This window comes from Polypterus senegalus, chromosome 6 (assembly GCF_016835505.1).
Source record: "Polypterus senegalus isolate Bchr_013 chromosome 6, ASM1683550v1, whole genome shotgun sequence".
NCBI classification, from domain to species: domain Eukaryota; kingdom Metazoa; phylum Chordata; class Cladistia; order Polypteriformes; family Polypteridae; genus Polypterus; species Polypterus senegalus.
In genome coordinates, this window is record NC_053159.1 from 32,445,760 (window position 1) to 32,472,500 (window position 26,741).

The window sequence follows — 26,741 nt, forward strand, 5'->3', positions numbered from 1 at the left end:
AAATAGGTTCCAGTTATGACCATTACGCGTAGAATTTCGAAATGAAACCTGGCCAACTTTTGTAAGTAAGCTGTAAGGAATGAGCCTGCCAAATTTCAGCCTTCTACCTACATGGGAAATTGGAGAATTAGTGATGAGTCAGTGAGTCAGTCAGTCAGTCAGTGAGGGCTTTGCCTTTTATTAGTATCAATAATATTCATTTATACTTGGCAGCTCAATGAATTCCTTATTGACGGCTGCATATTGTTAGAATACATCACCATGATCTGCTGATATGTAGATCAGATAGCTGTTATGATTCTTAGTTTTTACATTTGATGTTTTATTTGTGTGTTCTTTTTTTTATTAATCCAATCCAATGCCATTTTGGGAACATTTCTTTAACTGCAAGCATTGCCATGAAACAAATTTTTATAACCACAGACATATTTTTGGTGATGGTGACACCTGTCATGTCACTGCCAGCACCAAAACAGCACCACATGCTAATCATCTAAACTTTTGGATAATTTAACAGCCAACATTTTTGCAATTTTTTTTTTTTTTACTAAAGGGCACTGTTGCTGGTTTTGACCCTTTTGCTGCTGCCTAAATGAGTTTTGCTCTCTGTTTGCAGTATTTATTTATTTTTTTTGTTAAGTAAATTTAGATGGCTCTTTATTTAACAATTCTCTGCCAATCTATTACCACAAACATTCTTCTCCTAGGGCCTCATTTATAGAGCTTGCATGCACACAAAAAGATGCCTGAAATGTGTGTATGTAACTTCCCATGCAAATGTTGCAGTTTATAAAAGAAAACGTGACAGGGGAACATTCGTATATTTATGGCAACTCTGACCCATGCATACATAACACTTTGGAGAAAAATGGGAAATGACAACACCCTTGATAAAGTGGGGAAATACAGTCAAACCAGCTAACTGACAACTCATAAACATAATAATTCATATCACTGGTCTTTTATTATAATGTGTGTTGACATGATAAACATATTACACTTCACAAAACGATCAATATGATGCACAGACTATTTTAGTTCCCTTTTAACAGATCCAGTGGTACTAATTTGCACTAAAGAAACTTTACGGATTTTTCTCAATTTATTTTTGTCACTTCTGGCTGACAGGTTATGGATATCTCAACCAAGCTTCACTCCATAATGCTTCCTGTGCTGAAAGCCATTAAATAACCGATGAGGCGCTGCATCCAGTTTTCGTATGATGTGGGTGTAGATACAAAAAAAAATATTTTTTTAGCCAACATAAAAAGTCAATATGCAGCAGTGTCCGGTTCTCCTAATGTAACTGTTGCACTTTACTGGACTCAAACTGCAATGAGGCACCTAGCCAGAATGAAGCTGCCTTTGTTAACCGTAAGCAGTTACGTTTCATTAATGCACAAGTCATCCAAGATGAGACTGACAAACACCATGTCCTGATGGCCTGGGTCAACCCATGATTCATTTATTTTGAGGCAAAGTAACTTTGACAGACATGATGGTGCTGTACATCGTGACTGGCTTATTTTTAAGGTAATTGGCTGAACCTTCAGCATTTCGTATGACCTGTATTATTTACTGAAACAACAATTGCATCATTATAAATCCCAAGAGATATTGGCTACCTACTCAGACGCTGGCTTCTTATGCCTTTCCTGGACCCTCACAGCACAGTGGAGAGGCTCTATAATGCTAAATATGATCTTGTGCTCCCAGCTCTGGAGCACAGCTAGATGTTCTTCAGTGCAGTGGGTGGAGTCTTGATGCTTTAGGAGGGTGAGGCTCTAACAGCCAATAAAGTTCTGCAGCATCATGATTGCATATGTATAAGGTTGATTAACATGAACCATATATGGGCATTTCAGTGCGGTGTTGGAGGTGGAGATATGCTCTAGAGAGTAGAGGAATGAAGGTCAGTAGGAACATGACAGAATACGGGCATCAGCAAGAGTGAAAGGGAAGGTCTACAGGACAGTAGTGAGACCAGCTATGTTATATGGGTTGGAGACGGTGGTACTGACCAGAAAGCAGGAGACCGAGCTGGAGGTGGTAGAGTTAAAGATGCTAAGATTTGTATTTTATGTGATGAGGATGAGCAGTTTTAGAAATGAGTACATTAGAGGGTCAGCTCAAGTTGGACAGTTAGGAGACAAAGTCAGAGAGGCGAGATTGTGTTGCTTTGGACGTGTGCACAGGAGAGATGCTGGATATCTTGGGAAAAGGATGCTAAGGATAGAGCTGCCAGGGAAGAGGAAAAGAGGAAGGCCTAAGAGAAGGTTTATGGATGTGGTGAGAAAGGACATGCAGGTGATGGATGTAACAGAACAAGATGCAGAGGACAGAAAGATATGGAAGAAGATGATCTACTGTGGCAACCCCTAACGGGAACAGCCGAAAGAAGAAGAAGAAGTTGGAGGTGTGTTCACGTACACATATTTAAAGGACAACTGTGATTTAAAAATGGTAAATTGAATATAGATGTGTGCACGGCAGGTTTTATAAATCTGATTTTTTTTATTGTGTACAGCTTTTCTTATTTTTTGGCGAGTGCACATTTTCACGCTCAAATCTATCAAAAGTTTTATAACTGAGACATCCTTACTCTCATTATTATAGCAAGTCCACACATACCCACCACTATGTGCACTTTCCAGGTCAGCTCTCAAGTTCCTGCACTGCCATGATGAAGCACAAGCACACATGCCCTGGGCTAGTCCTAAAATTAAACCCCAAAGTACCAGTTGCTTTAATGGAAGAACATTCTCCTAAAGCAACTTCATTTTATTAATCTATTCCCACTTATCTGATTCATTAAAAGCAAACATCAATGAAAAGAAATCTCAGCCCATCACACTTCATAAAATGGAACAGGAATTTTTAATCAGTAAAGTCATCCTAAAGCATTAGTAGTACTTGACCTTAGGAAGGACACACATCATTTCAAAGAGAAGATTTGCTGCAGTTAGAGCCGTGTTTCCTAAAGAGACAAAAACAAGACGTTATAACAAGCAGACATCTCAGTGGCATTCATTAATAACAACAGAGCAGGCACAACTAATAGCAAGCATCATTACATGTTTACAGCTGTTCTTTTCACTCTCGTGTCATTTGAATCACTTTCTGTGGCAGAAAGTAAATCAGAGATAATTCATTTTTTGTCATGTTTTATTTGCACTTTTATCAATTGTCACCTATCACTCAACGTACAAGTAATCTCTTTTTCACATCCACTCTCGTCGGGACAGGAGTGTAGCAGGGTGAGAGACATTAAAACAATCTGTCTACAAAATTATCAATCAAAAGTCAGAATAATATTTGCCAATGAAGAAATACTGCACATAAGTGTTGTATTTCAAATATTATACAAATCTGTCAATTCTGCCTTATCAAGAGTACAAAACAACTTTAATAAGCAAAAAGCTTAACTGTGGTCATAGTTGGAACAGAATTACAAAAATCATTCCCAACGAAAACACCATCATGACAAAGACAAAGTCAAGACAAAAGACTGAGAGTCAAAACAGACTATCAGACACTAAACTTTCCATGAGCACTTGCTTACTGTTTGAATCTGTATCTCTGACAAGGCAGTTCACACCTCTGCATTGTAAAATATCAGCTTCTATCAGAAGGGCAGTTCCTAGCAAACAGGCAAGGTCCTGGGAATCAGCACCTCCATATCTGAGACCATGGTCCTCAGCCAGAAAAGTATGGATTGCCCTCTCAGGGTTGGCAGCAAGATCCTGCCCCAAGTAGAGGAGTTCAAGTATCTTGGGGTCTTGTTCACGAGTGAGGGAAGAATGGAGCGTGAGATCAACAGGCAGATCTGCGCGGCGTCCACAGTGATGCGGGCTCTGCTTCGGTCTGTCGTGGTGAAAAAGGAGCTGAGCCGTAAGGCAAAGCTCTCAATTTACCAGTTGATCTATGTTCCTACCCTCACCTATGGTCATGAGCTATGGGTAGTGACCGAAAGAACAAGGTCGTGTATACAGGCGGCTGAAATGAGTTTCTCCGCAGGGTGTCTGGGCTTTTTCTTAAAGATAAGGTGAGAAGCCCAGCCATCCGGGAGGGGCTCAGAGTAGAGCCGCTGCTCCTCCATATCGAAAGGAGTCAGGTGAGGTGGCTCAGGCATCTGATCAGGATGCCTCCTGGATGCCTCCCTGGTTAGGTGTTCCGGGCACGTCCAACCGGGAGGAGGCCCCGGGGAAGACCCAGGACACGCTGGAGGGACTATGTCTTCCGGCTGACCTGGGAATGCCTCGGGATTCCCCCGGAAGAGCTAGAAGAAGTGGCCGGTAGGGAAGTCTGGGCATCTCAAGCTGCTGTCCCCGCGACCCGACCTCGGATAAGCGGAGGAGGATGGATGGATGGATGGATGGAGAATGAAAATTTTTTTCAAAGAAATAAAATTGAAACTGATACATGAGCATTTTGAATAAATTGCAAAAAATTTTAAACAGACTAGACTATACTGAACATTATTCTTCACAATTAATACCTTACCAATGAATATTCTCAAGCCTTTCTCCTCCATAACTGACAAACAGGACGTTTATATGCACAGACATAATCGGGTTAAGGTGAATAACCCAGTTAAAGGAGAAACCTGGTATCTTAATAATCCGCGTTTACATGTGCAAGTAATTATCTGGAATTCTGCTTTTGTCTAAAATGGACATTTCTCCTGGTTTTAATATGCCTGGCAGTCCTCAATGTTTCATTTCTGAAAAGTACATTTTGACCAGGTTTGTGTATCTGCCATTGTCTACGGGTTTAAACAAAGACATCTAAGCTCAGTTTGCATGGAAGCTGGATTGCTCCTGTTCTCCTTGCTTTTTTTTTGCAGCTCATGATAAGTCCAAAGACCAGGATAATTGCTACTCAAAGAGAAAGAAAATCAAGTGTATGTCAGAGACACCATAGACAGAAGAAGCCTACCAGTAAGGTCATAAGCGGGAGCCACTTCCACCAGGTCACAGCCTACAAGGTTCATGCCTCGGCAGCCACGGATGATCTCCAGAGCCTGTGAAGAAGAAAGAGAAGCTTGTAACATTGCTTTTCTTAACATGAGTGTCTGCCCTTTTGTCCATTCCTATTTTTGCCCCATTTCTTTATGATAGAGAGTTTAGAGAACTTCCCTTGTCAGAAAATAGCTTCCATTTCCTTATTTAGAAATGGTTGTGTCTTTTAGAACAAACAAACAAACAAACAAATTACCTGCACTGGAGTAAGGCCTGCAATCTCAGGAGTTCCTGTGCCAGGAGCAAAAGCTGGATCTAAACCATCAATGTCAAAACTAAGGTAGACAGGACCATCTCCCATCTGCTTCCGGACCTGTTCCATCAGGGGAGTCAAAGATTTTAGCCAGCACTCCTGTGCTTGGATTACCAGGAACCCCTGAGTAGAAACAAGAAAAAGAGTGAAAAGTATCCATCAGTACAGAAAGTGGCATAGCAACCTAAAGCACCATCCACATGTGAGCCAACTACTTGCTATTGTTGCACTTAAAACTTTCATGTTCACATCTCACCACCTATAGAGCACAGCTGAGAGAATACACCCTTCATTTTATATACAAAGTCATCAACAGCCCGAGTGAAACAACAGCTTCATAGACCCTTGGGATCCTACCACAAGCCAGATTACCTCCATTCAAAGATTTCAAATTTGCTGACACATCATGTAGAGCAGTGTCATCTTGGCAGACCAGCTAACATCCTATCCAAGACTGCTGACCATGGGAATCACAGACTTGGATTAAGTGGGTGTAGAAAATTACTGAATAAATTGCTATGGAGATACTGAGAGTGCTAGATATGTTATGCCCTTTACAACTTTTGGTTCCTTGTGTACCGATAATGTCAAAAGAATGAAATTTTATTTCTAAGTCTGACCAGCATGCAACACATCATCTCTGCCCAGAATCATGATGAACAAGAGTGTAGCCATGTCACCTGCACTTCAGCATAGGTATTCAAACTGAAGCTAAACATGTCTGGGCCCACCAACCAGAAAAGCTTGGGTTGATGTTGGAAGAGGTGTTGGTGAGGCCAGCAGGAGGTGCTAACATTGTGGTTTGTGTGTGCATCCCTATGCAACAGTGCAGTGACAGAGACACCGTCCATTGAATGAGATGTAAAACTAAGGTCCTGACTCTCTGTGATCATAAAAGATCCATGGGCATCTAACTAATTAAAATACAACACTTCATTTAATTTAATAGAAAGCACAAATCAGCTCTCCTGATGTTGAAAGGACCCAAGGTGCACAATAAAACTGTTAAGCTGGCAGGTAAAATGGATGCACTGACAGTTTATACTATTTGTGTTAATTGTGCTGCATATTAAGAGACTATGGAAGAAACTATCAAAATACAAGCTTTAAATGGTGCCTTTCAAGAGGGAATATCCTCTCAAGGCGCTATATAAACACAGATGTGTAAAAAGATTATTTTCATTTATTTTATATAGTTGGACTGCAGGCTTTTTGAGTGAACTAACAACCTTCTGATTTAAAGTCTAATGCCTTAGCTGCTGGGCAAACAACAAGCATGAGTATGGGAAGAATATTCATTTATGCCGTGCTTGATGTGGGCAGTACTCCTCATTATTCAGTACATGCACCTCTTCTAACTTCTACATAGACTACCAGCAGATTTTCTTAGTGTATCAGATTAGCACTTCTATGCTAATTTTCACGTGGGACCCCATCCCAAAAACAGCTCTCTATGACTGGCTATCATTTGATATCGCAACTGCAAAAGACTCCAGGTTTTATAGGATTAGAACCTTGTCTTGAAACACCAGTGAGTACCAGCACCTCTTCAAGAATCTACATGGGGGACAACACTGTACTTAAATCAATTATCGTTCTATTCCAACAATCTATTTTTCATCGTACTGGTAACTATACATAGTATCCTAATGAGTACTGGCACCTCTTCATGAAGCTTTACAGGGGACAACATTGCACTTCGGTTGATTGTCATTATGTTGCAATGATCTACATTTTACTGTACCCAGTACCTTATCTTAGCCTACCAGTGAGCACCAGCACATCTTCATGAATGTTTATGTGGGAACCCTCTTACCCCCAGCCATATTTGATTGAATGTCATTGCATCGCCATAAACTGAGTGCCACAAGTAATTTGGTTCCAGTTAAAGCACTGTGCTGTATATACATCCTAGTGGTTTTTTAAGTTTTGCATTGATATATCCATTTTCTAAACCTACTCAGTCAATTTACAGGGTCATAGGGGCTGGAGCCAATGGCACCAGAATAGGGTAAGGCCAGCCGCCCAACCTGAATAGGATGCCAGTCCGTTTTAAGACATACTCACACATTCAAACCCACACTTGGGTAGTGAGTACTGCAACCACCAAACTATCCACACATTCTGTTTCTGTCTCCTTACTTCCCATTATAGGGGCCTGACTTGCTTGTACAATGAACAGTCCAATGGTGGACATACTGTGTGTCCGACTTTAAATACCTGACTTCTGCTATACTCATAAGCATCTGGTGTGTAGGCTGATCCCCGTAGTCCAATCTGTGCTACACGCTTGCAGTCCAGCAGGCCCTCTTCTACACAGCGGCGGAATGGAGTACCATGAGCAATCTTCTCACCAAGAGTGACATCTCCAGTGTCTGCATGGGCATCAACGTGTACCAAGCCAACTGGGCCATATCTGTAAAGAGCAGCAAAAGAAAAGAGTCACCTTGGAAAACATAACCAGGCACTCCAGTGCTACATTTGTGGTAAGATTTGTCTTTCTCCAGTACAAGGTGGTGGTGGGCTGGAGTCTGACCCAGGAGTACTGGGTTCAAATCACCACAGGACACACTCAAGCACACAGCCACATGTCCAGCTTTGTGCTATGATAAGAAATAGTAAAACTGTAAGAATATGTGCAGTTTGGCAAGCAAGGGGAGTCGATTCATGCCGTCAACTTTGTTTGGTTTGCTAAGAGCTAGGTAAGGTTTCTGATTCAACTACATGACTCTGTAGTTTACCTCAGATTCCCACCACTTTTTGCTTGAAGAAGTGCGTCATGGCCTCAATCTTAAATGCACCTCCCCATAATGTCCACTGATGGCTCCTGTTATGTAATTTGCTTTTTAATCAAAAGAATTCTGTCGGAAAATGTTTACTGCCTGTTTTCACAAGGAAGATATTAACAACATTGGCACTCATGAAAACCTCAATGATAATGTGAGGTGGGAAATGAAAAATTTGAAAAATGGCCTAAAAATGCTGGTTTGATAAAATAATGTCTTTTGACACGCTATGATTATCAAATATTTAGACAATATGTTAAAAAGATACCCATGAATTTTGTGATAAACCAGTAAGGGTCCTTTTCACAAACTGAGTCATCACACTTACAAACAGGTAGAATGCACAGTAAGAGGGTCATACTAACATCCAACTTCTAAAGATTGTGCCAGTGGTCCGGAAAGGAAGAAAGTAGCTGAGTGTGCTGAAAAGACTCAAGGACAATCTGTAGAGGAATACTGTGGTTAAAATTTAAGAGATTCTGTTCAGAAAGGGCAGAGGACTGGCACATGTTTTAGAGAGAGAGAACAATTGACTGAATGTTGCATGCCACTTTGGGGAAACAGGAGTCTTTAGATGCCGTGAAGAACAAAGCACACACATCCAGCCAACCCAGCCTGCACTCTTGTTACATAAGATGCCATCTTTTCTAGCCTGTATCTTTCGGATTACTCACCTTTCAGCAACAGCCTGCAGAATCGGATATGAGATTGTGTGATCGCCACCTGAAGACAAAACGAGATAAAGCCAGAAACATGGTGTTACAAGGATGGGACTTGTGACTGCCATCCAAGACATATCTCCTTGGGGTTCTCCCACATTCTTGGAGTAATGCAGAGGATTTTACTAGCAGATATTTTGTCTCTCATCCATCTTGACCAGCCTTGCTGGACCCGAGCAATAACTGGTACATTTTGGCGGCAGATCAGATACTTTATTCTTTATGTAACATCATTAGCGTTTCTTGATTTGCTGTATCTGGATTCCTGTAATTTTGTCATCAATAGTTGTCCTACAGAAGAAGGCAACTGGCTACAACAGATTTCAAAATTCAGCAGCTGGAGTCCTGACTCAGACCACAGACATTAGTCCCACAACTAATCAACTATAATGGCTTCCTGTCAGATAGAATCACCCAGAAATCCGTTACAAGTGAAATCTTATCTGTTACCTAACCCACCTTGTTTTCAGTGATGACTGAAAAAAAATTTTATTGTCATCTTTGTCATCTGTTACAATGGTCTTAAATGGAGACCCATATTAGAAAACAGCAAATAATATTAAAACTTCAATGAAAAAAATCTCAACGTTCTCAAGTCACATAATCCAAATTTTAGGTATCCAGTCATATGCTCACAATGTACTATATATCTGTATTTTGGCAGTGGGTCACCACTCTAATGATCATGCCTGATCCCACCCACCTGCACTGACAATCACGCTCGCTTCACCCTTGCCCCCTCTCTGATGATCAGACTCAATTTACCAGTCCCCCAAACCTGGTAGGTCACGAAGACACTTACAGTGGGATGCAAACGTTTGGTAAACCTTGTTAATAGTCATTATTTTCCTGTATAAATCGTTGGTTGTTACGATAAAAAATGTCAGTTAAATATATCATATAGGAGACACACAGAGTGATATTTGAGAAGTGAAATGAAGTTTATTGGATTTACAGAAAGTGTGCAATAATTGTTCAAACAAAATCAGGCAGGTGCATAAATTTGGGCACCACAAAAAAGAAATGAAATCAATATTTAGTAGATCCGCCTTTTGCAGAAATTACAGCCTCTAAACGCTTTCCTGTAGGTTCCAATGAGAGTCTGGATTGTGGTTGAAGGTATTTTGGACCATTCCTCTTTACAAAACATCTCTAGTTCATTCAGGTTTGATGGCTTCCGAGCATGGACAGCTCTCTTTAACTCACACCACAGATTTTCAATTATATTCAGGTCTGGGGACTGAGATGGCCATTCCAGAACATTATACTTGTTCCTCTGCATGAATGCCTTAGTGGATTTTGAGCAGTGTTTCGGGTCGTTGTCTTGTTGAAAGATCCAGCCCCAGCGCAGCTTCAGCTTTGTCACTGATTCCTGGACATTGGTCTCCAGAATCTGCTGATACTGAGTGGAATCCATGCGTCCCTCAACTTTGACAAGATTCCCAGTCCCTGCACTGGCCACACAGCCCCACAGCATGATGGAACCACCACCATATTTTACTGTAGGTAGCAGGTGTTTTTCTTGGAATGCTGTGTTCTTTTTCCTCCATGCATAACGCCCTTGTTATGCCCAAATAACTCAATTTTAGTTTCATCAGTCCACAGCACCCTATTCCAAAATGAAGCTGGCTTGTCCAAATGTGCTTGAGCAGACCTCAAGCGGCTCTGTTTCACTCTCGCATACAGCATCTCCTTGTGTAAAGTGCGCCGAATGGTTGAACGATGCACAGTGACTCCATCTGCTGCAAGATGATGTTGTAGGTCTTTGGTGCTGGTCTGTGGGTTGACTCTGACTGTTCTCACCATTCGTCGCTTCTGTCTATCCGAAATCTTTCTTGGTCTGCCACTTCGAGCCTTAACTTGAACTGAGCCTGTGGTCTTCCATTTCCTCAATATGTTTCTAACTGTGGAAACAGACAGCTTAAATCTCTGGGACAGCTTTCTGTATCCTTCCCCTAAACCATGATGGTGAACAATCTTTGTCTTCAGGTCATTTGAGAGTTGTTTTGTGACCCCTATGTTGCTACTCTTCAGAGAAAATTAAAGGAGGAGGGAAACTTACAATTGACCCCCTTAAATACTCTTTCTCATTATAGGATTCACCTGTGTTAAGGTCAGGGGTCACTGAGCTTACCAAGCCAATTTGAGTTCCAATAATTAGTTCTAAAAGTTTTGGAATCAATAAAATGACAACGGTGCCCAAATTTATGCACCTGCCTGATTTTGTTTGAACAATTATTGCACACTTTCTGTAAATCCAATAAACTTCATTTCACTTCTCAAATATCACTCTGTGTGTCTCCTATATGATATATTTAACTGACATTTTTTATCGTAACAACAAACGATTTATACAGGAAAATAATGACTATTAACAAGGTTGCCCAAACTTTTGCATCCCACTGTATATAGGAAAAAGTGGGTCACAACAACAAAAAGGTTGAGAAACACTGTGAAGTCAGAAATTGTGCCCATTCACAGAGATTGGAGCTCATCTTTTTGAGCCTCCATCCATTACATGTCAATGTTTGTAACACAAACTTCACAACTTCAAACTTGCACTGTGTTTTCAGATTAAGTATCTCTAACCGTCTATTTTCTTCAGACACTTTTTCTATTGTCGGTTCGCTGGGAATCAGACCCAAGCTAACTTGTAATCATCAATAAGGTGACCATATCTGAATGCCGCACTCTTCCTGTTAAACTGAATGCAATTGGGTTTGGAATAAACAGAAAGTATACGTTTACCAAAAAGGTAGAGGTATACATTGTTTAAAAACACAATTAAATATCTATTCATCTATCAAGTTAATAAAACCACATAATCCTGGTTTAGGATAACAGGAAACAGGACATATTGTAAACATTTGCTGGATAAATGGGAGGATGGAGAACAGGAGCCTCTCCTGGCATTCTCAGATACAAGGTACATTAACCAGCTCTGGACTGATTTGTAGTTGCTACTGAAAATATATTTATGAATTTTAAACTATTTAAACTCAGCACAATAATTTACAATAATATAATTTTACCAAGAGTTAAAGGAATACAGCCATTGGCGATGATCTTCTTGTATGCATCTTGTATCCTCTTGCAGCTGTCCTTGAGGTCATACAAGTTGACGTTAACATCACCAATGTCAGCCACCATCAGCGACTCATAAGGTGCAGCCCTTGTGCCACCATTGTAGGCGCGCAACATTGAAGACTCTGCTCTGATCTCACGAGGGCCAAACCTGTAAAATTCACCAACCAATATGCATAAATTGTTTCGGCCAGACAATCCTACATTAAGATTTGTATTTTAAATTAGCCGGAGCTTTTTGATTGCCATAAAGTGCCTCAACATTTATTGTCTATGCACTCCTAAAAATGTGCAAAAAATGAGCAGATCGTCTTTTTTGCCTGGAATGTGTGACCCAAACCAAATATACTATTAGCTCCAACCTAAAACAACCACACAAGCATAGTATCTTCAGCAGGTAATGCAAAAACATCTTCACTGCAACAATTCCAAAAGCATAACATGGTATTCTCCAATACACTGAATCCAGTTCAGAGGTATAGGGAGTCGAAACATACCCTCGAAACACCAAACATAAGTCAAGAGCAACAGAGCTTCTGCCGGGCCTACTCATACACTTTAGAATTTGCAGTTAGACTAACTTGAACATATTTGGGATGTGGGATGAAAGCAAGAGTGCAAAGAAGAAAAACAAAATGAGAGAGCAAGAAGGGTCCACTCAAACAACAACCAGACGCAGAATCCAAACTCACAATGTGGCTTCATCAGTGTTAACCAATGAAGCACCACACCATCCACTTCTTTATAATTAATCAAAAGTTCTTTATTAGCACGCTTTTCTACTGTCAACACTTTACAGAGATATATGGCAAATTGTTAAAATCATTGCACATCCATCCATCCATTATCCAACCCGCTATATCCTAACTACAGGGTCACGGGGATCTGCTGGAGCCAATCCCAGCCAACACAGGGTGCAAGGCAGGAAACAAACCCTGGGCAGGGCGCCAGCCCATCGCAGGCCATGCACACACACACACACACACACACACCCACATCAAGCACACACTAGGGACAATTTAGAATCACCAATGCACCTCTTTGGACTGTGGGAAGAAACCGGAATATTCTTTTTAATGTAGTGTTCATCTATGTGGATAATGGAAATATGCTAACAGATTATTTTCAATAAATATTTGTTTTTACAGAACTTTTTTTTCAACATTACATTACTTGTGCAATCATAAAATGCACTGAATGTGCCAAAATTTGTTGTCAAGTTTCTAGAACATTTCCATCCACTTTCATTTAAAGGCATGCTGTAACTGCAGTATAGATAGATAGATAGATAGATACTTTATTAATCCCAAGGGGAAATATTGGCAGATCAAAATCCTGGACCCAAAAACTACAAATATTCATAAATTGTTTCTGAACTTACATTAAACAGTATAGGGCAGCAATCAAAGGCACATCTTAGGATACAGGCCTGTAAAACAGCCTAATAATGTGTCAGTGAACTGTGGGGTGTAGATTGAGTCATATGTGAAAGTCCAGAGTAGCACAAGGTGAACCTCCAAATGCCACTCAGAAATCTCCAAAGTCTAGAGTTCACCCAAAGTCAGGTGGTGATGCCACCAGCTGTAGCACCAGATATTCCAACATTCACACTGTTAATTCCTCCAAAATGGAAATCTATATATATATATATATATATATATATATATATATATATATATATATATATATATATATATATATATATATAAGTCAATGTACAGTATGTGTGTGTGTGTATGTATGTGTGTATGTTCCAGCATCACTTCCATAATGGCTGGAGCAATTTTCATGAAACTTGGTACACATGTTTCTCATTGATCAACTAAAAATACTGTAGGGTGAAATCAACCCTAACCCAACCTCTTTTGTGTAGGGTGGGGGTGATCTCGGGGTCTTGTATGCATGTTATCATCCAGTTGACACTCTGAACGACCACCAGAGGGCGAACTGGAGTTGACTACCAGCATTCTTTATGTTTGAGCACCGCCACCGCGCCCCTGTTGCTTTTGAAATTAAATAGAGTTGGCTGGTTCAGACTGCGGTTGGTTGGCACCCTGCCCAGGATTGGTTCCTGCCTTGTGCCCTGTGTTGGCTGGGATTGGCTCCAGCAGACCCCCGTGACCCTGTATTCGGATTCAGCGGGTTAGAAAATGGATGGATGGATGGATGGCTGGTTCAGAGCGTCAATTGGATAATAACATACATATAAGAACGCAAGACAAGGACATTAGTGAGTCTTCATTGTTTGTTAATTTATTTTTATTTTTACATTTTTTTTTAATTATATTTTTCTCAAACAATTAAAAAAAACACTTTATTTCCCTCCCAGGCAACGCTAGGTATTTCAACTAGTATTGCTTATAAACCTGGAATCTACCTAAAATCTAAGTGATATCAGGTGGTGAAGCCACCAGCTGTGCCACTAGATCACAGGTCACTAATAGGCGGACCGCGGCCCGGGTCTGGCCCCAGACTCTGTTCTGTCCGGACCCAGACATATCATTGAGTTTTATTTAGTTTTGGCGGAGATTACATTTTTACCGGAGACTCTTTTCTGACAGTGTTTCTACATCGCTACTCAGTGAAAGGGACCTCCTACGTGACTCTGATTGGCTAGTACTTATTGCCTTCGTGGGTTCGAGTTGGTTGGGTTTAAGCATGAAGACTGATACTATATTGGTCAAAGTGAAGGCAAGAATTTCAGCCAATCACAGGCAGAGTAGGGCAGGCCTTCACTGAATAGAGGCGCGGAAAACCTGCATTCTGAGTGAAAACAGCTGGCACTCTTGTGGCAACGTAAGTGACATTAACAGGAAAATATACAGGAGTGAGAAGACAAGAGAGAGAAAAGCGATAAAATAGTCAATGTGCTATGGCTTTTGCTAAACGACGGAAGCTTGACACTGAAAACCGGGCTTTTAATCCTGAATGGACCGAGGCGTTTATGTTTATATTTCCCGTAGGAAGATTGAAACCGCTGTGTCTCATCTGCTCTGAGACAGTGGCAGTAGTTAAAAGCGGGAATGTAAAACACCACTATGAAACAAAGCACAAAATTTCATTTGAGAAAAGCTACCCACTAAATTCGCCAGTTAGGCTACAGAAAATCAGCGATCTTAAAGCCAACTAACGATCGGTCAACGAGGATTTTAACACATTAATTTACTGGCCAACAACTCGCTAACGAGTCTTCCCTCCTAGATGCGTGGATTTTGGGACGTTACAAAAAAAACATTCAGTGATGAAAATCTTCACACATGCATGAGTATGGCACTGACACCATTCCAGCCCAGATTTAAAATCCTGGCACACCAAGCAAGAGCTCATTTCTCTCACTAAACAAGAGAAAGTAGGCTGTGGGATACGAGGGAAAGAAGGAGGGGAAGATAGGTTCAGTTATTTAAAGATGATTAGATTTACTGTGAAATTGGTTGTGCCTGTTCAGTTGTGGACATATTAAAAACTGTTATATTTTATTTTTATATGAGGCCAAGTCTTTTTTTGTTGAAACGTTAAAACTTGTTATTATTATTATTGTTATTAAAGTAGCTATTATTTATAATTATCAGTTGAATGTCAAAGTTACCTTGCTTCTTCTTACTTTTACTGTTATTTATTTTTTCTTATTTCATTGTTGAAATGGCATCGAACTTTCTTTGTGTGATCTGAGTCATTGGCTTTACACAGTGCAGATGCTGATACAATGGCAATGCTACTTCAAAATATATAAATTAATTGTAATGTAAAAATTATAATGCAACTTAAACATGATGCTGCGGACCTGTACATGAGGAAATTTTCTCTATCTGGACCTCCTTAAATCATAATTGACAACCCCTGCACTAGATGTTCTAATAATTACACTGCTAATTCCCCTAAAATAGGAATATTCCTTATTAGTCTGGAATTTAACTAAAGTCTAAGTGTTGTCAGTTGGTGATTTCAAGGACTGCGCCGCCCGATGCTCCAATTTTAAAACTGTTAATTCCTCCAAAATGGGAACATTTTTAAAGAATATATTTTAACTACTGTACACTTTAAAGTTAAAAATAAACAAAACATTTTTAAATGGTATAAGTTCTAGCACATCCGTTTTAAACGCAGGCCTTCCTCAGGGATGTGTTCTATCCCCTTTTCTTTTCTCTGTCTACATAAACAATGTTTCCTGCAGCAGTGCAGCAATGACACTGTATAAATATGCTGATGACATGGCCCTGGTGGCCCATATGACTGATACCTGTGCCCTCTCTGCATATCAGCAGGAGGTCCAGAGACTGGTTCAGTTATTGGCAGAAAATTCACTGGAGTTAAATGTTTCTAAAACTAAGGAATTGTGTTGTGGCCCCAAAGGACGGGCTCCATCACTGCTGTTCCAGCCACTTAGTATCCAGGGTCAGTTGGTGGAGCAGGTTCAGACTTTTAAATACCTCGGGACTGAGATTGACACCTGTCTGTCTTTCATGCAGCATGCAGATGCTGTATATAAGAAGGCACAGCAGCGCCTCCATCTACTAAGGCAAATTAGCGCCTTTCATGTTAGCAAGGAGGTTTTAACTCTGGTTTATAGATCACTTATTGAATCTGTTCTCACTTTTAATTACTTATCTTGGTACAACCTATTAACCGTTAAACATAGAACAAAACTCTGTCGTGTAGTTAACTAGGCTTTCAAAATAATTGGATTACCTCAAACTCCCCTTTCTGAACTGCACAACCGTGCACTGTTGAGGAAGGCAACCATGATTGTGAAGGATGTTTCTCACCCTCTTTTTGCGTTCTTTAGATTGCTGCCATTAGGTAGGAGGTATAAAACCCCATTGGCGTGGAAGAATGCATACAAGAAATCTTTTGTACCCTCAGCAGTATCTGTTCTGAATCAGATGAAGTAGGTTTTTTCTATGGTTTGCTTGTATTTGTATTTTTTTTGGTCTGTTTGTCTCATGAGCGTGTCGTCAAAAGGGAAATTTCTGTGACCCCTTTGGGGCACAGACAATAAAGTCTTATCTATCTATCTATCTATCTATCTTAACTACTGAAGATACTATAAAAGAGCACATGGTAACCATTAGCTGTTAAAACAGAGGCAATTCCACCCTGATCGTCTTGGTCATTCACAGGGTCTCAAAGTTTAAATCACTGCAAGCTATGGAAAAGATCCTCAACCCAGCTGCCATGGCTCTAAGGTTTCTGCAATTTGAGAAGCAATTTAATTGTGATCATCTACTATCCAGTGGACAAAAATAGAGCAAGCAGTTCTCCTCAGAATAGGTCATGGATAAGGCTGCTAATGCTGGGTTGTGCAAACAGTGGAGTGCTGAACACGCCCTCACTGACTAGGTAACACTTGAACAGGAAAACTGAAACTTACTGCTTCCTAAAGCTGCTGTCCCAGAATGGGGTGCCAGTCCATCAGTGGGCACATTCATGCACACACACAGACACTGATACATGGCATCTACTGTATAACCCGTATAATACTGGGCACACAATCCAGCCTTGTATCTGATGATTGCTGGGAACAGCTCCATCTATCCAGCAACCCTGCCAAGAAAAAGCAGGTTAAAAAGATGGATGGGCACAGTTATTTGAGGATGTGGGAAGAAAATCTGAGAAATCATTCTTTGACACAGAAAAATGTGCAGACTCCACACAAACACATACAAGGGCCGTCAAAAAATGAAAGCTACATGGAAATCAGTGCACTTTGTGCTTTTGGCGCTGTTCCCAGTAAGTATGTTGGACTTTGTAAATAATATTTTAAAACTCAGCAACATTACATAACATTCAGTATGTTCCATGTGCCACACGAACAGTTTTCTTCTTCCATAATTGACCCTACTAAGGTCCAACGTCGATATTAAGTGTAAGAACAAAAGTTTATTTTTGCACTCATGGTTTAATAATTACATTTGGTTAGTTACACAATTATTAAATAAAAAGGGCAGGATGCTGTCTAATACAGAATTTTAGATACATTTCAAATTCCCATCTCCCATGTTGAATTAGTCACCATTGTTAGTGGGGTGGCACTGGGGCACACTGGTAGTGCTACTGCCTTGTAGTAAGGAGGCTGAGGTTCATGTCTTGGGTGATCCCTGTGTGGACTTTGCATGCTCTTCCCATGTTTGCATGGGTTTCCTCCAGGTGCTCTGGTTTCCAACCACTGTCCAAAGACATGCAGGTCAGGTGAATTAGTGATGCTAAATTGACCCTAGTGTGTGTTTGCCCTGCAATGGACTGGCACTCTGTCTAGGGTCTATTCCTGCTTTGTGTCCAATACTAGCTGGGACAGGCTCCAGCCTCCTGCTACCCTGGTCTGGTTGTGACATGACCGTTGACAGACAGCGCCTCTCTTGACAGTACAATTGTTTTAATCAATAGAAAGGCAGATTTTACTGTTGTGAACCTGGTCTCCTCTAAGAATGATGTATATACAGTTTAGGAAATATTAAGTTATCACAAGGGCGGCACGGTGGCGCAGTGGTAGCGCTGTTGCCTCGCAGTTAGGAGACCAGGGTTCGCTTCCCGGGTCCTCCCTGCGTGGAGTTTGCATGTTCTCCCTGTGTCTGCGTGGGTTTCCTCCGGGTGCTCCGGTTTCCTCCCACAATCCAAAGACATGCTGGTTAGGTGGATTGGCGATTCTAAATTGGCCCTAGTGTGTGCTGGGTGTGTTTGTGTGTGTCCTGCGGTGGGTTGGCACCCTGCCCAGGATTGGTTCTTGCCTTGTGCCCTGTGTTGGCTGGGATTGGCTCCAGCAGACCCCCGTGACCCTATATTCGGATTCAGCGGGTTAGAAACTGGATGGAAGTTATCACAAAAGATAATAATGATCATTTAAGGAGACTATATAACCATTGTGTAATGCATTCATGTATTTCCTTTTGGAATGCAAAATTAAATAAAATGACTGGAAAAGTCATAGGTCAATGAGAAGTGGACATAAATGACACCTTTCATTGGCTATCTGAGAAGACTCCAATATGACAGCTTTCGGGGCCACTGAGGCCCATTCTTCAGGTTCTGAGCTGCCTCAAAGGCTTGCATATTGTAATCTACAGTTGGCCAATAAAAGATGTCATTCTGCTTCAATTCTCATTACATCCGTAAATATCTAATATATCACTCTACAACCACTGACAACCCAAACTCAATACTGTCTAATAAAGAAGGTCAAAGAAGTTACTTACAGACAGGGGCGGACTGCCATTAGGGCATTTGGGCAATGCCCGGTGGGCTGCTGACTCTGGTCTGATCATGGGACGGCTGTTTCATGAAATAAATTCTATGTACTGGTTACTGTCTGATATTAAAATTTATTTTCTAAACTACTAAACTTTATCTGTCCGGTACAGTGATTTATATAGTCCTATATTATTAATATACCGTATTACGTCATCAAGTTGTTTTAGTTGTCAGTACACAACGTTGCAGCGAAAAATTTAGTCAAAACTGCCTTTTGCCAATTAGTGTTTCAATACCGCTACATTTCGGGTAGTATATACATTATTGCAATTTATTTTATCTCATATCTAGTATTTAAATTCTTCTGTACTAATAATTAGTTTAGATTATGTATCATGCATTTTATTGTTCTCTGGCCTTCGGCGTGAGTGATAATGAGTGGTTTTCAGCTGCGATTATTAGTATGATGAAATAAAGTTATAAAGCACAGGATAGGAATTTTTCATATTAGGATGTAACATTTATAGTTTATTGTTAAGTTAATGGAGCATTTCAATCAAGGGAGGTTTTCATTATAACCTTATAACTTACTCCATTTTAAATGACCAGTTACTAGACTACTAGGGTACTGGCACTTGGACATGACATTGACATTTGACATGTACTCTAATAACGTGTAAGCCATGTTACTAATGTTTTTTATTTTTCATCACATTTTATTTCTAAGCATGTCGTTTTGTCTAAACAACAGTATACAGATTAAGTTTGGCAACAGTTTAAATTGAGTTCATATCATTGGCTCATTGCAAATTGCCAGCTGCGTACTCATCACAAATTTTAATAAAATTACAATGAATAATAATGGGCCGAGTGGGTCGACCTCGTCACCTCCTCACTCGTTGAAGGATGTCCGGGCCGGTTTTGAGACCCAGTCCGCGCCTGCTTACAGAATTGTACATACAATGTGCCCTGGTAAATTAACTTTGGCCAAACCGCTTTATATTTGCTAGCATATTTGTTTTTGGGTGTAAATTCAAAATGACATGTCTGGAACTCTTCAGATTTGTTAACTTTAAAGAAGTTGACCGTGTGCTGCATTGTGTAAGGCAGCGGTTCTCAAACTGTGGGGCGCGGGCTTCGAATAAATGAACACGACATCAAAATTAATATCTTACATTTTTATTTCAAATTTAAATTTGCAAGCATATAATCACAAAGAATGCATTATAACTAAAATTAAAGTAAAATATTTCTGAGGCATAGATCTAATGACTAACTGACGAACGGCGCCGATGCTGCTGCTTTTATAGTCGCGTATTTTCAATCCAGAAAGTTCGAGACGTATCGGTATCTGTCACGAACATTCGTGTAACAGCGGATCAGGTGATAATGCGCGACTGCACCACATTGGCAACGTAGCCAATACTGACAAACGGATTTAAATAATTTACTGCCTATTGGGTTATTTTCATGATACAACTAACAGCGGTATAATATTTGTCGGACGAAAATACGTTCGTCTCGTGCAGACTGACCTCATCGGTGTCCTCGTTTACGAGATTTTTAAAAATTAAAACATATTTAATCGTTTCTTTACAGAAAAAAATAAATTAAATAAGAATAAATAATTTATTCTTTCTTTTTGGGATTAGAATTACTACCAAAAACCACACAAGGCATTTTAACAGTTATTAAAGCACTTAAAAAAAATAAATTGCAAATATTTTATCGAAGTTAGCCGAACACATGCAAATCTTATGGAAGTAAAAATGATAGGATACCGTGACACCGCACGAGTATCATACCTTTGTTAGTTGTCTCATGGGTTATTCTCATCTATCTTATATTATGCAGGGGGCGCAGAATTATTCCAGGTAGGAAGGGGCTTAGTTACGAAAGTTTGAGAACCGCTGGTGTAAGGATTAATACATCCAGAGAAATGATATACATTATGAATGTGGTATTGTTGCTTGCTAGATATCATATACACAAAGCTAAATGGGTTAACAATCATCCGGTGGTTATTACGCTTAAAATTGAACGTCCGTCGGATTTAAATTCACTAAGTTGGGTGAAAAATAGTAAGGTAAAGCGAGTAACTGAAATATGTAAAGCATTTCATTTGATGTAAAATTGATATATCTGGTTGCTGATGGTGTATATTGTACATTGACTTACAAATGTATGTTGCAACACTTAAAAACATCAAAAACTGCGCAGCTCTGACTGGCTACCTGCCTGCAGCTGGTCCAGCAGTCCTCAAAGTGACGTGCGCGAGGCGTATCGCATGACCGGTAGTCTGCAACTTTGACAGCGAGCTGGCCTTCCAGGTATACGGAAGCGTAATACGGGTTTATTAAGGGAAAAAAAAAACTGGCGTTTGACTGCGTCGCGACAAGACAGACTTATTGCAATTTTACCTCGCTCCGGGACGGTTAGACGTGCCGGTGTCCAGCGGGATTCCCACGAAAGCCGCGTCCAGTCCTGTAGAAGACTCCTTCACCGGCAGTTTGAACATCGAAGCGATTCCAGCCGGCCTGGCGACGAATTCTGCGCTTGGAGGCACATTGAAGCGAGAGCTGGAGAGCGCCCTTCCGGGTACTGAGAGCACCCCGTTTGACTTATGGGGCACTCGGCTGTTTAGAAGCGCCTTGGTCCCGAAAGCTTTAGCTTGAGCTCTCATGAGCCCAGTGGCGCGAGCAGCGGGTTGCATGGTGCCCGTGTCAGTGTCAGCTTTGCCCAAGTGAAACTTTGGAGTTTGATCGGTGTGAGGCGCCGCGAGTGTGCATTGTGGGAAATGTACATACCATGAAGAGACCTTCAGAACGGAGTTGAAGAAGTACTGTACAGCTATGCGAATGTTTGAGGTCAGCGAAAACATTAACACAAAAATCATCAACTAGCGTTTTGAGTTATGTCAACTTCTGTTAAAATGAAATAGCTCTAGCACAGGGGTGCCCACACTTTTTTGGCTTGCGAGCTACTTTTAAAATGACCAGGTAGAAATGAACTACCTACATTAAAAATATATATATATATATATATATATATATATATATATATATATATATATATATAGAGTGAGAGAGAGAGAGAGAGTATACTTTATACATAAAATCTATGTTGTCTTACCATGCATAACTGAATAACCTTTATGGCACAATAAGAATTCAATACATATATTATGGTCACTACAGTATTTGGATTCAATAATCTTCATGTGGGAAAAGGCTGACTCGCATAAATAAGTAGAGCCGAATAATGCAGTCAAGGAGGTAGCCAGTTTCCTCTGTAAGTTCCAAAACTGTCCAAGAGCCCCAGACTTCAGCTGAATATCATCCTGTACTGTCAAAATCTCATCCTCCACTGTAGAGGAGTTTTAGAGGAAACAGTGTTGCAATTTTTGATGCAGGTGAATCACCCTCAACATCTTTCCTAAATGGATGGCACTTAAATGTAGCGATTGGCTCAAGTAAAGCTGAGTCTTGAAACCATCTCTCAAAGTCTGACAGGCAGTTTTCAATTTGCTCTGTGTGGCGTATGCGGTCAAGTTGCGCACACGCCTTCCATTGCGTCTCCAGCTCTGACGCGAGGTTTTGGATGGTCCCCAAATCAAGGCGCTGCAGCCGTTGATCGTTATTAAGTTGCTTGTAGTCTGCATGTGTAATGACAAGGAGAAACTCCTTTTTCTCCGGCCAGGGGTCTTTAAATCTCTGCAGGAATTTCTCCCTGGCCATCTGCCTCAACGAAGGCATCTTTTATCATCTCTCCATCTTGGAAGGACATCTTATGCTTAATGATCAAGTGACTCACCCAGAACGATGCTTCGGTGTGTCTGCCTTTGCTTTTGAATTCAGCCGAGTGAAAAATGACGGCTGTCCGATTAACTGCGATTTTAGTTCCCTCTCCTTTCTTTCTCAGATCGCTTTTCGGTAGGAAGTCAGTTTCGTAGTTTTTATGAACAGTTCAAAAATGCCTTTCCACATTTTCCTCCTTTGGAATAGCAATGGTAGATTGACAGATCAGACAAACGTGCTTTGATTGTGACATTGTGAGAAAAAAAATCCTCCTCCAATTCCACATCCAGCCCATATCCTCCCCAGACAATTTTTTTTTTTTTTTAAATCCCTTCTTTAGTCGATATAAATTGGAAGGCTAACTGGATCACAGCCGGAGTTTTGCAGTAGATCGCGTGTTTGATCGTGCGGAAGACCAGTGTGTTAGAAGAAAAGAGATCTCAGACTGGCCACCCTTTATGTCAATCAAGTGGCAAATGCCATAGGGAGGATATATGATAGACTAACGTTTAAAAACATTTTTTTTGAATGCAACGCGATCTACCTGCACTACCTTTCCAATCTACCGGTCGATCGCGATCGACGCATTGGGCACCCCTGCTTTAGCACATGTCAGTGAGTAGTGTGACTTAGTTTTACCTTTAAAAGTATTTATAATTGCAATGTGGTTAATGATGAGCTGCATAAACAAACAAACGTTTTTAAGTTGGCTACACAAAACATTTACGTGTTCTAAAAAGGCTTTTCCTTAAGAATGTACTGTGTGTGTATTTTAAGCATCATCCTTACATCCATTCAATTTGTTTCTAAAACCATTTGTCCAGATGCAAGTTCTTGTCTCCTTTTTGAGAGACACCAATGTTAACACCCAAATACCGTGCCTAGGTCAGTTTTTTGGAAGTGATCTTTGTCTATCAGTTTCCACAGACATACTGGTTTACCTGGTAAAATCAATGTTTCTCAAAGAATCAGAACTGAACTTAGCTTAATAGTAATTTTTTGAGTCCATTTCAATACAGTACTTCCATTTACATGGAAGTTAAAAAAAGAGGTTGGTGGTCAACAGCTGGATAATACAGCAGCAGCATATTAAGTCTACAAAGAAAATGGAAAAAAAGAAGAAAAACAATACCAGCTCATTGATGAAAAAACATCTAGTTCATGATTAAAGTCGAAATGTTATTAATTTCATCCCATTTATGGACAAATGCAGGATCGGTGGTTATGCCAGCTAGCAATCTAATGAGGGTATGATGTTATATGAGGCATGGTGAGGCTACTGATCAAAGTGAATGAGCCTGAAGCAGTGGTGGGTAAGAAAACACTCATAGGATCAACTGAAGCCATCTCGTATTGTAATTAATAGTTGATAGAGGCATGCAAAATGGACTTGTGGAACAAAAATACAGTTTTGCAAAGAAATCCCAGATGAGACGGAATAAAAGGGAGAATACAGAGAATAAGAAATTGAAAAATAGCAGAGCCCAATCTTAAGCATCTGATTACACCGGCTAGTTCTTTTGTTTGGTTTGTTTCACTAATGGACCCTCATAGTCACCCTGTCTCAATAACCCTTTGTTCCTGGTGTTTAGGCCAGTTTGTACCTACCTACACATTATTCATTACTTATGCCAGAATGGCTCCGATTGCTCTGTTGTCTGCATCAAGGTGGACCAGAAATGGCGGGTTTAGATTAGCACAGGTAGTGAGGTCAAGATATCATAGTGGTACCATCCCACCAATTGCTCCAGATGGGAGGGACATTCTTAGAGCAATGGCCATTCACTTTGCTTACAACATATATAAAAAAAAATAAGCTCTTGTTGACAATGGCATTTTTATGTTTGAGGTTAAGTTGCGTCTGATGCACAGGAGCTTCAGAAAAATATCTTCCATGTACTGGACATGTCGCTGCTCATAATTGGAGAAAATAATATGACCTAATAATTCTTTGCATTTATATAGCGCTTTTCTCACCACTCAAAGTGCTCAACAATTGCAGGTTAAGGGTTTTGCTCAAGGGCCCAACAGAGCAGAGTCCCTACTGGCATTTATGGGATTTGAACCGGCAACCTTCCCCGATTACCAGTGTAGATCCTTAGCCTCAGAGCCACCACTCCACCTACACAGACAAACCAGCACTTGCCATTCACCTCAGGTAGCACCGTTCTCATTTGAAAGACAACATCGCTATTTAATTCAAACAGCATTACATTGAGATGAAAGTCTGTCTATGGTGATTACAGCCATTTTGTGCTTACTGTCATTTTCCATATACACTTACAGTTATGTCCTCTTTAAAAAGAGAACAATTACATTACAGTATCTAAATTCACTGCAGTGGGCTGGTGCCCTGCCCGGGGTTTGTTTCCTGCTTTGTGCCCCGTGCTGGCTGGGATTGGCTCCAGCAGACCCCCGTGACCCTGTATTTGGGATATAGCGGGTTGGATAATGGATGGATGGATGGGCTGGCAACCTGCTCAGGGTTTGTTTTTTTTGCCTTGTGCCCCATGTTGGCTGGGATTGGCTCCAGCAGACCCCTGTGACCCTGTAGTTAGGATATAGCGGATTGGATAATGGATGGACGGATATCTACATTCAGTAACACAGCTGACAGAGGATGAAAGGAGGTCCTTGTTTATTGAATTACTTTTGCAGTTAATTGACAGACATGCATCCAAGTACAGCAGTGTAACAGAATACATTATGACTCGGAACATTTGAAAATAAGTTTGTTTTATACATTACACTGCTAACACTCATTAGTGTACAATATCATGAATACTTAGGCCTTGAAAGAGATTCAAGAATCTTGTGCACTAGTAGCACTAACTAAGAGTCTACCTAAATCTCAGCATTCATGTCCATGTAATCAGCGGCAAGTGTCATCACTCTGAAGCATTAGCACAGCTGGAATAGACCATGCCACGGATGACAGCGCTGTACGAGCCTGAACAAACGAACATTTGAGCATATTTCATGTCAGACAACATTAGTCGTTCTCTCCCTTTTTAGTCCAAAACTCTACCTGCACTCTCACTAGAGTCTGCACTATCAGAGGGTGAGAAAACAATACTATGTTCAGAATTTATTCCCTCAGGCATTTCCTCTGCAGTGTACATGACCCATGGTTGAATTTCAAAGTAAATGAGTGTAACCCTTCCGTAGAAACATACATATCCAGCCATGGACAGGACCTATTAAATCTGCAGAAAGAGGAATATTTTTAACACTGATAATATATTTGAACATACCAAGACTGGTTATGAAAGGTGCAGGTTGCACTGTCCATAATGTGGGTGTTTGTATCCTACTTTGTATTATAATAACAGAATGTGAGGGTGACTTTTCCCAAGACGATCTGCTCCCTCTCTCTACCAAATTATTTGGCTGGTGCCTGTCTTCCCTGAATATTCCACTTTCACACACAGACTGTGCTTTATTAACACATACAAGCTCCCCAAATCAAACACTGTGACTTGGAACCATCACCTGATTAATACTGCAATAGTGTACAGCATTAGTCTCCCCTACCACATCTTAAATACGGTCTTCTAGCTGGCCCTTCTGTTTACTCACTGGCGTCTTTGCTAAACCTCCCAACTAATGGCCTGGTCACCTTCAGTCCCCCGATCTTTTAACGGAGCCCATTTTATTACTTACCTTTCCTTCTATGTAACTTGCTTTTCAACATGTTATCTGCTGTACGCATGATGCTACAGTATAACTGACTGAATCGCATTAACGGGTTTCGGGGTTGAATGAACATTTCTTTGAGCTTGCACAAACAACGTAACATTTTCAAACCCACTTAATTCAAGTCAGACATGTGTAGGTTTGAAGCCAGTCCTAGCAGCCTGATGCACAAAGCAGCCCCAGGGGAGGGTGCAAGTGAAAAT

The 26,741-nt window shown here is 40.6% G+C and overlaps 2 protein-coding genes across 2 annotated transcripts in view; both read right to left on the reverse strand.

Moving 5' to 3' along the window:
- Positions 1 to 2,858: 2,858 nt before the first annotated feature.
- Positions 2,859 to 21,819, reverse strand: agmat (agmatine ureohydrolase (agmatinase)). The gene is made up of 7 exons (XM_039755784.1): positions 21,466 to 21,819; positions 11,812 to 12,014; positions 8,735 to 8,783; positions 7,495 to 7,690; positions 5,218 to 5,397; positions 4,939 to 5,023; positions 2,859 to 2,977 (listed from the first exon to the last, which is right to left on the reverse strand). The coding sequence occupies exons 1-7, from the start codon at positions 21,756 to 21,758 to the stop codon at positions 2,904 to 2,906; spliced, it is 1,080 nt and encodes a 359-aa protein (XP_039611718.1). The 5' UTR covers positions 21,759 to 21,819; the 3' UTR covers positions 2,859 to 2,903.
- A 3,644-nt stretch (positions 21,820 to 25,463) lies between these two features.
- Positions 25,464 to 26,741, reverse strand: part of pink1 (PTEN induced kinase 1) — a 29,914-nt gene continuing 28,636 nt past the window's right edge. The window contains exon 8 of the mRNA XM_039755783.1: positions 25,464 to 26,741. This exon is cut by the window's right edge and continues 759 nt beyond it. The gene's annotated coding sequence lies outside the window, so the exon portion shown is untranslated.

What these genes read in the sequence shown, in the direction of transcription:
- agmat (XM_039755784.1), bottom strand. Translation starts at nt 21,758, where the DNA reads ATGCAACCCGCTGCTCGCGCCACTGGGCTCATGAGAGCTCAAGCTAAA. An exon ending in CAGGCCTTACTCCAGTGCAG is followed by an intron (nt 5,024 to 5,217) that starts GTAATTTGTTTG and finishes TCTTCTTCACAG; the next exon opens with GCTCTGGAGATCATCCGTGG. An exon ending in TCCCGCTTATGACCTTACTG is followed by an intron (nt 2,978 to 4,938) that starts GTAGGCTTCTTC and finishes TTGTCTCTTTAG; the next exon opens with GAAACACGGCTCTAACTGCA.